This window comes from Poromitra crassiceps (assembly GCF_964638095.1).
Source record: "Poromitra crassiceps genome assembly, chromosome: 30".
Lineage (NCBI taxonomy): Eukaryota > Metazoa > Chordata > Actinopteri > Beryciformes > Melamphaidae > Poromitra > Poromitra crassiceps.
The window spans coordinates 6958181-6970832 of NC_139652.1; the positions used below are offsets into that span (position 1 = coordinate 6958181).

At 44.8% G+C, this 12652-nt stretch overlaps 1 protein-coding gene across 1 annotated transcript; it reads left to right on the top strand.

The window, feature by feature from the left end:
• The first annotated feature begins 2623 nt into the window (after nt 1-2623).
• On the top strand, nt 2624-12229 carry tmem168b (transmembrane protein 168b). Its single transcript, XM_083663098.1, has 4 exons — nt 2624-4088; nt 5677-5819; nt 7694-7968; nt 10756-12229. Exons 1-4 carry the CDS (start codon nt 2952-2954, stop codon nt 11301-11303), a joined length of 2103 nt encoding a protein of 700 aa, XP_083519224.1. The 5' UTR covers nt 2624-2951; the 3' UTR covers nt 11304-12229.
• Nucleotides 12230-12652: the final 423 nt, after the last annotated feature.

Sequence of the window (12652 nt, forward strand, 5' to 3'; positions counted from 1 at the left end):
ACATAGAGCGGGTCGTCCACTAATCGCTTTGGATAAAAGAGGTCGGGGGTTCGATCCCGGGCTCCTCCCATCCACATGTCAAAGTGTCCTCGGGCAAGAGACTGAACCCCAAATTGTTCCCGATGGTTGCGCCAGTATACCCTGCGTGGTAGCTTTGCTGCCATCGGTGTGTGAATGTGAGTGAATGGGTGAATGTAGGCAATATTGTAAAGTGCTTTACAATACTTTACTTTGCAGTCCATTTCCTACCTACTTAAAATGTGATTTCTTTCTCAAAACTGTTTTAGATCTAAGCTCTTCAACCCACCGTCAAATAGTTTGTCTTGATGGAGGTATTTGCACTAGTTTTCCATTTTGTCATACAGTCTGAAGTGAGTGAAGTACATTTTTAGCAATAGCAAACACGATCTTATATATATATATATATATATATATATATATATATATATATATATATATAAAATATTTTATTTATTTATTAACCTAAAATGACACTAGCACCTGAGATGTTATGTTTCTCTCTTGCCTGTTTTCCAGCTGGTTCGGTTCACTTTCACACCAGCCAAAAAGCAAGTAGACCAAATAGGGCTGCCAACCCTGCCAGATCGGCCAGGAGACTCCGCTAGTCTAGGATGGAAAATATAAACTCCCAGAGATTTTTTTTGGACGGCTGAAATGATTTAAATGATCATTTAAAGGGTGATACACTGTTCACATTTATGTTGCAAGCTGATTTTCATTCCCTCCAGAGAATAGAAAACTCAGAAGACAGTAAAAGAAAAAGTATATTGACCAAATGGTTAATATACAGTATTGAAGACCACATCTACTCACAAAACGCAGGTGGCGGACAAATAAAACAATAACTCGGTAAAAATGAATAGAGTCCGCACACTGGAATATATAGGCTCCCGGTCACTTTAATAACGTTTTGATCTCTGTGATCAAAATGTTATTAAACTGAGCGGGAGCCTATATATTCCAGTGTGTGTGGACTCTTATTTATTTTGACCTAAATATACAGTATTGACCTTGGCCAAATGGTATGTGCAAATGGCCAGTTCTGCTTTGTCATATTGCTGATTAACAAGAAAAGGTTCCTCTGTTGCCATTCCCATGTCATTTTCCTGTTACTATACTGTACATTGTTCTGGTGATATCACTTGTTTTTTTTTACTAACCGAAAAACATACATTTCTCAGTACATGTCTGACTCTAAAGAAGTGTGTTTTGTGAGAAGTGGTGGGTGCATTTGTCTTCCGGTGTTTCTTTTGGTCCATATTTGCATGAGGATTTTCATCTCGTTTTAGACAATTCAGAACAATGTGTGCTTATAAGTTTGGTTGTGTATCTCTTTTATAAATGAATGTAAATATACTGTCGGTGTGGCTTTTTGTGTGTTGTTGTCTGCCTTTACTTCCGGCAGGGTTCGCATGAGTCCTCGAAAGTTTGTGGATTTGAAAAATAAAATTCAAGGCATTCAAAGTTTTTGAAAATAGACATGGGTCATTGAAAGTTGCATTGGGCTTTTCCTGCATAGAGAATTAATAGGGGGCTCCATCAAATTTGGCCCCTCCTGCAGCTCTCGGCAAGTGAAAAAATATGTTCTAAAAAGTGTTGCAGTCTGTGGATTTCTGTCATTTGCAACTAACACAGCACAGTTGAAGTGTACACACATGCAAACCTCTCTTTTTAATTGTGAGCTTCTGCTAGTTTTCATTAGAAACAATTCTCAGTGTTGTAACAGCAGTGTTGGGCAAGTTACTTTCAAAATGTAATATACTACATATTACTAGTTACTTTCATTTGAAAGTAATAAGTTACTTAACAATATTACCGTCTGTGTAGAGTAACTCCTTACTTATTACACTACTTTTGCATTAGTTTTACCAAAATAACTGCAGTAGCAGAATGACATCGCCGGCCCAGAACCATCCCGAAAAACAATTTCAACCGTCTTTAAGTCAGTGCATGTAAACAATCCAAAATTCTAAATGTTATCTTTTTCCTTTGTTATTCTCATCTATAGTGGTTATTTGCATAAACATTTTTTTTTAAATATGTGCTTTTGATAAAAGAAAATGTAACTCAATTTGTAACTTGTGTTACTTGACAAAGTAACTATAATATTACTGAAATCCTATTGTAATAAGTTATATTACTGAGTTACTGCTAAAAGTAATATATTACATGTAATATATTACTTTTGTAATGAGTTACCCCCAACACTGTGTAACAGTATTGATCGATATGTCTTAAACATAACTTTTGGTAAACAAACTGCGTCACTGGGTAATGGCAATTCTAGCCCCGGCTGTGGTGTTTACATTTTAAAAACTGCAACAGTTCACACAACTTTAACATGACACGCGTAATATTATACATCAAACTCTTGAGCTACTTCTGCTCTCACTCGGAATGTCAAAATATAAGCGATGTCATCTATAGTTTTTGAGATATTAACGTTTGTTTGGAACTGCTGCGGGCTTCCGCATTTCTGGGGGATTGTGATGTCACTTTACCACTGTTTGATAGTTTGGAGAACATTCGCTAGAACAAGATTGTCCCTTCAGGCTTGCCGTAGTCGAAGCCAAGCAAAAGGTATGGCGGCTGTCATCTGCTGCAAAACTTTTGCTGTGTGAAACTTTTGGGAGTGATATGTTTTCAAAATTCCTGGCGGCTGGATTGTGGCTGCTCCGTCTCATAACTTTCAAAACTATCTCGGAATCGGATATCGGATGAGGAACAACTACTACCTTCATAGTTAAGTCATTAAGCAAAATGGGAAAGATGCAGCGCTGTTAGCTAACGGTAGCTAAGCTAACCACTTTAAACAAGTTCGATGTAGTCACGTCAGTCTGGTGTTAGATCAGATGCTGTCTCACATAAGTCGTGTTTATAACTCAGCCGAGTCCTTCTGACTTTGGACAGTTCTGTCTTCCGTGGCTGAAATGTGTCGTTTTCTGCGCTACTGTGTCAGCCACTTTCTGCATGCAGCCATGACCCGGCTGGAGGAGGTGAACGGGGAGGTTCGCATGTGGTCCTCTGTCCGGTGGCTGGGCTACCTGTCCAGCCTCAGCCTGCTGCTCGCCCTGTGCCTGGGACTGTATGTGCGGTGGGAGAGAACCGCAGAGTCCATGATCCCGGTCATTTTTGTTTTGGCTCTGTTGGTGCTCGGAATAGCGAGTGTACTCTACTACTATTTCAGCATGGAGAGAATCAGCCTGAGCCTCCTCCACCTGTGGTTTGGGTTTCTGTTGGGTCTGCTTTGTTTCCTCAACAGCACTGCGATCAAGAGCGATGTCAAGGAGCAGGCGACCAACTATCTGCTGCTGGCCACCATGGTGCTGAGGAGCCTGTGGGCGCTGCTGGAGCGAGTGTGTGGCTGCACCAGGTACCACCCTGCCTTCCTCACCTCGGCAGAGGCGCTGGAGTTGGCGGGTTTCGCCATCGCCAGCACAGTCCTGCGAGTGGAGAAGTCTCTGAGCGTGATTGTGCTGTCGGTGGCGCTCGCCACACTGATGGTCGCCCTGCGGATGAAGGCTCTCCTGGCCCTGCCCAACCTGGTGTGTTTCAGCGTCATCACCGGCGTGCTGTTCTTCTTCCACATACCCAGCAACCCCTTCGCCCTTGCCTGCTTCTTCAGCCAGCTCATCTGCGACCCGTTGCTGGACGTGTACTTCAGCGGCCGGTCGATGACGGAGCGCTGGCAGCCCTTCCTGGTGTGGCGGGGCTTGTGGCGCCGCCTCTCCCTGCTGCCCCTGCTGGCCATGGAGCTGACCTTCTTCGCCCAGGCCGCTTGGAAGCTGACGGACCTGGTCCTGCACCGGTGGTACCTGATGATCCCGGGCTTGGTGCTGTGCGGGTTCTTCTGGGCCATCTGCCACTTGGTGTTCCTCATCGCGGTGTGCAGCTTCCACACCAAGCTGAGCGAGTGCCAGAGGCTGTGCTGGTCTCAGGGCTCCGGGCTCAACGGCCTGGACAAGGTCATGGCGTCTAAGGGCATGCGGCACTTTTGCCTCATCTCTGAACGCCTGGTGCTCTTTTCACTGGTGTCAACTACAATCCTCGGTGCTCTTTCATGGAAGGTAGGAGAACAATTAGCCCCAACGTGACCCTACTACTTAGAGCCTGACCGATACTGGATTTTTGAGGCAGATGCCGATATTAGGGAGTAAAAAAATCTGATATCGATATATCGGCCGATATCCTTATATTATATATACACATTATATATTTATTTTTTTGCAATGATCGCTCAAATATCAAACACTTGACAAAGATATGACTTGACATGACTTGAGTTGAGATATGTAATGTTTGCATGATATTTTACGGCTTATCAATAAACTTTATTGTCCAAAATTACATCAATGCAATGAAACTGTAAGCTTCACTGGGAATTTCATCATTATAAATAACTAGAAATATAAAAACACAAATAGAAAAAGTATCAAAATAACTTGAGTTCAGAAAAAATCTGGCCCGCCGAGAAGCAAAACATGTCATGAAATACTCAAAACTCCCGGGGGTTCCTGTCGGCACCAGGAAGCTTCTCCTCTCCTAAATACGGCACAGGCTGTGCAAAGACTGCTTTTAAACGGTTGTTTCACACAGCAGTATCATTTTAACAGCACCGGCTAAATTACTGGCTTCCGTAGGAGGACTATCATATCTTCAGATCTGGAATCGGATGTCGGGTGGGAGATCGTTTTGAACAGCCTTTCCCCCTTATTGCCTATGAGAAGGCTATGTGACCCTAACTACTGCACGAGTGTATATATAATATACAGAGTACAGTAGTAGGGTCACGTTGGGGCTAGAGAACAATATACATGTACATCTTATCCTTTACAGCAGTGCTTCCCAAACTGGGCCACGCCTAGGGATACGTGGAGGTGCTAAAAATGTTATCATGGATATAAATGAAACCTTCACATAAATCTGCTCAGGGACACTATTACAACTCTTTCACTTTCTTATTTTGTAATGTTATATTCAAAAGGTGGGTTATTATATCATTCATTCATTGTATCATATGCTCTAGTTTTTATCTTGCTGTTGTCAAAGCAAAATGTCGTCAGGGAGACAGTAGTCTTTGCAGGAGAGAGAGGTAAAGGGGGAACTGAAGTAAAAAAAGTTTAAAAACCACTGCTTTCCAGAAAGATATGACATAAGGTAGAATTCACTCTAATACACAGCACTCTATGGTGACATCATGAAGGAATACACATTCTCCTCATTTAGAGAGTCTATCTCAAGATATTTTGGTTCCTCCTCTGGTCGTTAAGGGCGCCTGTTCAGAGGGAGGGGAACTGGTTGGAATAGCGCGAACCTCCCACGTCCTATGTCCTACCGATGAAGCTTCCCCCTGTCAGGTGAAAAGAAGCGGCTGGCTAACTGCCCATGTCTCGGAGGAAGCATGGAGCCAGTTTCGGCTCTCCCCAGATCGGCAGAGGGTGGAGTAGCAACGAGGATAAATACATTAATTAGCACTAATAGGGGGGGGGGGGGATATGCTTTTTCACAATATTACATTATTTTTAGGAGCATTGTTCTTTGTAATATCGTACTGCATGTTGTTTTTGTAGCAGTCCCCCTCTTGTGTCTCTGATCAGTATTACATCTCAGCCCAAGTATCTCAGTCACTCTTGTGAATGTGCTTCTTCCCACCAGGCCTCCAGCAGTATCTTCGTCAGCATGTTCCTGCTGGTCCTGCCTCTGGAGTCTTTGTTCCACGGCCTTTTCCACGAGCTCGGGAGCTGCCTGGGAGGAACCTGCGTGGGCTACGCCGTGGTCATCCCCACCAACTACTGCAGGTGAACATGTCTAGTGTCGAGCAGTGCTTCTCAAATGGGGGTCCGTGGCACTTTGCAAGGGGGTCCGCGCAAAGTTTTCAGGAAATAAGTTCAAATAAAAACTTTTTGTTGTTTTTGCGAAAGCTTCATAATTCAATGAAAATATTTTATGCTTTAAATCTAAAATGGTTCATGGATTACATTCTAATCTAACAAGCCTATCAATTTAAAAGTCAAGCAGCACGTTACCGTGGAAACAATTAAGCTTAGCCCAAAATCACAAATCAGAATGAGGGGGTCCCCGGTATATTTTCTATCTTGTAAGAACGGGTCCTTGGCTGAAAAACATTTGAGAACCTCTGGTGTAGAGAGAGGCTGAAACTGCCTTGTCTTTTTCAAGTCTGTCGAGAGAGCAGCGCTTCATGGAAGCTGTCTCTCTCTCACACACTAGCCGCCTCCCACCCCCCGCTCTGAATTTCCGATGTGCTCTGACCATAGCGAAAGAATCAGCTCAGTAAAACCATCCTAACTATAATTGGACTAGCGTCTGTCTCTCTCTCCGTCCTTCGCGTATCTCGAGAACCGTTGGTCGGATCCACTTCAAGCTTTGGGAGTGCCCCCCCCCCCCCCCCGATTTTTTTATCCCATTTTTATCCCCCATTAGTGCTAATTTATATTTATCCTGGTTGCTGCTCCACCCTCTGCCGATCTCGGGAGAGCCGAAAACTGGCTCCATGCTTCCTCCGAGAGATGGGCAGTTAGCCAGCCACTTTTCACCTGACAGGGGAAGCTTCACCGGTAGGACATAGCACGTGGGAGGATCACGCTATTCCAACCAGTTCCCCTCCCTCCGAACAGGCGCCCTTCACGACCAGAGGAGGAACCACATCAGCAACCAGGATATTGCATGTTTTTGGTGAAGGGGGTTCCTATATGAAGGAAACCCCCAGGAGGCACGGGGAGAACATGCAAACGAGCACTCCCTGTGACGCGCAGCCGAGCTGTGCTTGCTCTTCCAGGTAGTTTCCCACCCAGAGTATGATGTAAGTTTAACTCTTGTATTGTCCTCAAAATCACACGTCATGCAAAGTGATTTTTTGGGGGTGGGATTCTCACAGTGTGGTATATGTAAAAGATTAGCACCAACATTGAGTTTGATATAGATTTTTGATTTTTCATGCAGTGTTCAATTTAAAGAAAAAGATCCTCATTATAAAGGCCCAAAAAAGTGGTATTTTTGGGCCTCCAGCTATATATATTTTTATTACAAAAAGCCTGCATTTGAGTACTTTCTCCAGGTTTCTCCTGGTTACAAAACTGACATCATTGTGATGGCATCAGTTCCATGTTTCCATTGGTATATCATTGAAATCACACAAAAAGGTCTAATTTGATGTAAGTGAGCTCTTTTGGCCATAAATTCCAATAGAAAGAATATAATGGTAATGGTTTGAATAGAGTTGCTAACGAGGTACAACACAGAATTGGATGAAAATGTATCCTTTATGGTGCTTTTATAAACAGTCAAACCAGACCGGCTCAATTTGACCCGGGAGGACAACAGGAGGAACTATTTTGAATAAAACACCCAAAATTCGATGAAATTAGTTCAAATTAATTTGATTTGTGAAGGCAATAGTATTGAACCACCCCACATGATTTTCAGGTAATTTGATGGAAGAAAACCAGATTTCTGATGGAAAAACGTTTCATTTCTGGTCAAATTGACCCGAGGACAAAATGGCCACATTGGGAATGGGAACACGGCCTATTATAAAATCAAGTTGGCAGCAGGCAAAAGTTATTCTCCTGCCATTGTTATGGGCTGGTTGTTTCAGTACATCTTTCTCTCTTTTCATCTTGCCTCTAACACTCCCCTCCTCTTTTCTTCTCAGCCCTGATGGCCAGCCCATGCTGCTGCCTCCAGACCAGGTGCAGGAGTTGAACCTGCGCTCTACAGGCATGCTGAACAGCATACAACGGTTCTTCGCCCACCACCTGATCGAGACGTTTGGCTGTGACTATTCCACCAGCGGCGTGACCCTGGAGGCCCTGCAGGCCAAGATGGCGTCCTTCCTGGAGCTCCGCACTGCAGATGGCCCTCGCCACGACACCTATGTGGTCTTCTACAGCGGACACACCCACCGCTCCGGAGAGTGGGCGCTGGCAGGTCAGAGTTCATGCAGAGGAGAGTGGGCGCTGGCAGGTCAGAGTTCATGCAGAGGAGAGTGGGCGCTGGCAGGTCAGAGTTCATGCAGAGGAGAGTGGGCGCTGGCAGGTCAGAGTTCATGCAGAGGAGAGTGGGCGCTGGCAGGTCAGAGTTCATGCAGAGGAGAGTGGGCGCTGGCAGGTCAGAGTTCATGCAGAGGAGAGTGGGCGCTGGCAGGTCATTCAGAGTTCATGCAGAGGAGAGTGGGCGCTGGCAGGTCAGAGTTCATGCAGAGGAGAGTGGGCGCTGGCAGGTCAGAGTTCATGCAGAGGAGAGTGGGCGCTGGCAGGTCAGAGTTCATGCAGAGGAGAGTGGGCGCTGGCAGGTCAGAGTTCATGCAGAGGAGAGTGGGCGCTGGCAGGTCAGAGGTCATGCAGAGGAGAGTGGGCGCTGGCAGGTCAGAGTTCATGCAGAGGAGAGTGGGCGCTGGCAGGTCAGAGTTCATGCAGAGGAGAGTGGGCGCTGGCAGGTCAGAGGTCATGCAGAGGAGAGTGGGCGCTGGCAGGTCAGAGTTCATGCAGAGGAGAGTGGGCGCTGGCAGGTCAGAGTTCATGCAGAACATCTGGTGGAAGAACTGTATCCAAACTGCTTTACTGTAAGACTGATAATGGGGTTTGTGGAGGCTGGTACTGAGTTTTGTAGATGAAGATAGACACACTGCAGAGCGCATCACAGTTCCAAAGCCACGCCCACCGTTGGGGAAGCCTGGATTGCTAGTTCACAGGCAAAACCGGCTGTCGGGAGGAAATCTTAACAGATCTGGACAGGCTGATATTTTTTCCCTGTTTTTAAGTAGACAAATCTCAAAGAATTATTTCAGCACACTGCCTCTGTCAGAGAGAAGGTACATTGAAAAAAAGAAAGAACTTAACACTGTTCTTTTTCATTAATGTTACTCCAATAAAGCTGGATAAATGATCCCACACCGTGGCCTGACGTGAAATACTTTTGACATTTTCCAGTAACTTTTCTTAATTTAATCACCAGGTAAGATCATATGTATTGATATTTAATCATTTCACTTGATTTAAAAATCTGAAATACAGCTCTGCTTTTCAGACTCGTTTGAGTGACTGGCGTGACTTGCTGTTAAAGTGGATTGATGCTAAGTTCATTATCGTATGTTAGCTAACAAGTCGGTGAGATTTCGCATTACTTTTGCACCCTGTACTGGCAGTCAATACAGAGTAAATTATCCTGAGACCCACAGACATGAAAGCAACCCCTCTTCTGACACATTTCTCTTCTCAACAGCTTCCTTGTTTTGCTCGGGAGTCCAGAATTTTTCTTTTATTTGTGATTTTTTTTAAACATTTGTTGTCTGTGCAGCCCACCACACAACAGCTTTTAGCCATGTTTAATTCAATTGTATGGATTGTATTGAATGATGGGCGTGGCCTATTTCATGCAGTGTCTATAGAGAGGCAAAGTGAACGTCACTTCCTGCTTCAGCACTGTATCAGAGATTTTCTTCCGCAATTCATTTTCCCATAGACATTTCATAAAATGCTTATACAAATCGTTGTACTTGGTCAAGCCAAACGGTTCAGCTATATTTAGAATTGGGAGAGACGATAGAACTTGGACCCCAAAAAAAAATCTAAAAAATATTTTCTTTAAACACGCATTTTCTTATAAACGTTTTGGTCCAAGTGAAATGTTATGCAATCTCTCCTGTTTCTAAATATATCTGAACCGTTTGGTTTGAACAAGTAAAACTATTTTTATAAGCATTTTACGAAATGTCCGTGGGAAAATAAATGGCGGATGAAAATCTCTGGTACAGTGCTGAAGCAGGAAGTGACCATACACTTTGGCTCTCTACAGTCAGTATTTTGTGGCAATAATTGACCAGGCGTGTCTATTCAGTGTTTCACCCAGAAGTGTATTTCTAACAGAGTGGAAAAGCCCATGAAATGGCATTTAGACCGTGGGAAACTCAGACTCACTTATTTTCCTATAGATCACTTCTTTCTTACAGGATCATTGTAAGGATTATTGTCAGGGCTGTATGATCCTGACCCATGCTTCTAATTTTAGTGAGCTAGGGGATTTAAAGGGATACTCCACTTCTCATTTGCCATATCCCCCCCACATAACCAAGATACACCATGCCTTTACCTTAAAAATTGGCGTATACTTATTCAGGCTAGAGCGAGGTGCTCGGCGCAGGCGAATGACGTGCAGCGCACAGGGCTTCTTGAGGCATCCTCTCTGCCCATCTGCCCATGGTACGGCATGGTGGGATTGCCTTCTTCCACGGGAGGTTCTGGTGAGACAAAGGAGGTGCCCGGCCTGGAATCACCCCACAGGGCCTTAGACCTCCATGCACCGAAGGGTCTTGCAATACTGCGGTGTAGCACTAAACTCTATTGCAGCGGATTGGGTGTGATCAACCCTTCCTGCGGGCAACGTTGCAGACAGAGTAGGAAGGCTGATCCGTGAGCGGCTGCTTCTGGGACGCGGGTCGGGGTCGTAATCGGCCTCGGCTGGGTCTACTGGGCGAGGGTGTATGATGTGTGACAGACCCGAAACACCCCACGACCCCAGTTAACATCACTGATGACGCGTCCCAGCGCATGCTGTAGTATGTATATTTGAAACTAAATTCTACTGATGCACTTAATTCATACCAAATTGTAAATGTAATGTACTACATGTGTCGCACAAGAACAAGGTCAACTATAAAAAACGGACTAATTACTGTCTTGTCTGATCTTTGTTGTTTTTCACGTGTGTCGTCGTTAGGCGGAGACACTCTCCGCCTGGAGCAGATCTTGAAGTGGTGGAGGGAGAAGAACGCCGGCTTCTGCTCCCGCCTCATCCTGGTGCTGGACTGCGACAACTCTCTGCCGTGGGTGAGGGACATCAGGCGGGTGGAGGGCGTGTACGTGGCGGTGCAGGGGGCGGAGCTAGCCCGGGTGACGGACCCCGAGCTGCAGGACGCGCCCCAGCTCGGCGACTTCACCTCCCAGTGGGTGGAGTACAACTGCGACGCCGACAGCGCCGTCCAGTGGTCCGCGAGGGGCAGAGCCGTCAAAGCCGCCTACGGCGTCTCCAGACACTGGAGCGACTACACGCTGCACCTGCCCACAGGAAGCGATGTCACCAAACACTGGAGGATGCACTTCCCCCGGATGACCTACCCGGTGGTGCAGCTGGCACTCTGGTGCGGCGGCCTGAACCTGCTGTGGGCCTGCAGCGTCTGCCTACGGGCCCTCAGGAGGGTCAAACTCAACTGGTTCCCACCGGCTATACTGGACACTGGACAAGGCTTCAAATTGGTCAGATCTTAGAGAAGTAGAAAATATATTTCACACATATTGGGAATGTTTGTTATCCGTTTTTATGATCATTGTTGTTGGTTGTGCGAGATTGCATTTTTTGGGGGGACTCTGACCATTGGATTGTGAACCCATCACTAACCAATTAGCAGCGAGTATTAGTTACTGAGAAAGCTAATCACTTAGTTACTGATATGTGCGTTTTGAATATGATCTTTTAGTACCAGTTTTTATATTCTTTTCAAATTGTTCTACGAATGTTTTTTTTTTTTTTATCCGCACATCCCAGTATGTGGGATGAGACTGTCAACGCAGTCACGCTAAATATTTTGCACATCATTTTATTTCGCATTGCATTCACCAATGAGGTCCACCTTGAATTTAAAATGCATTCGCATTGTGCCTTTAATAATCACCAAAGAGCATCAAAGCAAGCTGGGTTCATCTAGTTCTCCTTCAACCAAAATGGCTGTGGTAGTTTCCCAGTGCATCTCAGGCATTCTGAACAAATTGTAAATGGTATTTTTTTCCTAGAGCTTAAATTATATATTGTATTTTCAAAATACAGTGATTTTGATTGTTGAATCTTATACCCCTCTATGTACGGTATACTATGCATTTTCTGAACTGCATTGGGTCAAAGAAAGCTTTGACTATTTACAATGCATTTGCTATGCTGTTGTATTAGCATTTTCTAATGCTTTTGGGTAGATTTTACATCTACTCGAACGGTTTCAGGGAGTCCAGGAAGAGTTTTATACTTTATAGCTGATTGCACTACAGAAGGAAATAACCATCTCATATGCGATTGATTTTACTGATGAGGGTTTGTTACTGTACACGATTATTTAGCTATGCAAGCTTATTCTAATCACATCTATGCATATGGAAAGGCTCGTCTTGGTGACGGATGAAGTTTGGACTGTAATAAAGATCTGGCTGAATTATTAATATACTGTATGGGCTCCTAATACGTCCTATTGATACAGTCTGCCATCTGCTGCAATGCAATTTCATGTCAAATATTGAGGGAAAGATGTAGCGATCCAAAGGGGTGTGTGTGTGTTTATTGTCGTGTAAAGAAAGTCTGCTCTGGTATAAATTAACTTGATTTGGTTAATACATCGTTTTGATTAACATAACCTTTATCTGACATGCTGCCAAGTGGCAGCATGTCGTAACGTAGAAAAGAAAACAACCGCTATTTGTGACAGAAAATGTCAGCCACCCACTTCACCCAGTGGTACCTCTGTCAGTGAGGACCACATCACCCAGCACCCAGTGGTACCTCTGTCAGTGAGGACCCCAGCACCCAGTGGTACCTCTGTCAGTGTCAGTGAGGACCACATCACCCAGTGGTA

Bases quoted from the DNA above. Each gene is read 5' to 3' on its own strand.
- tmem168b (XM_083663098.1), top strand. From the start codon at position 2,952: ATGTGTCGTTTTCTGCGCTACTGTGTCAGCCACTTTCTGCATGCAGCC. The intron at 4,089-5,676 runs GTAGGAGAACAA...TCTTCCCACCAG, and splicing joins TCGGTGCTCTTTCATGGAAG to GCCTCCAGCAGTATCTTCGT. The intron at 5,820-7,693 runs GTGAACATGTCT...TTTTCTTCTCAG, and splicing joins ATCCCCACCAACTACTGCAG to CCCTGATGGCCAGCCCATGC.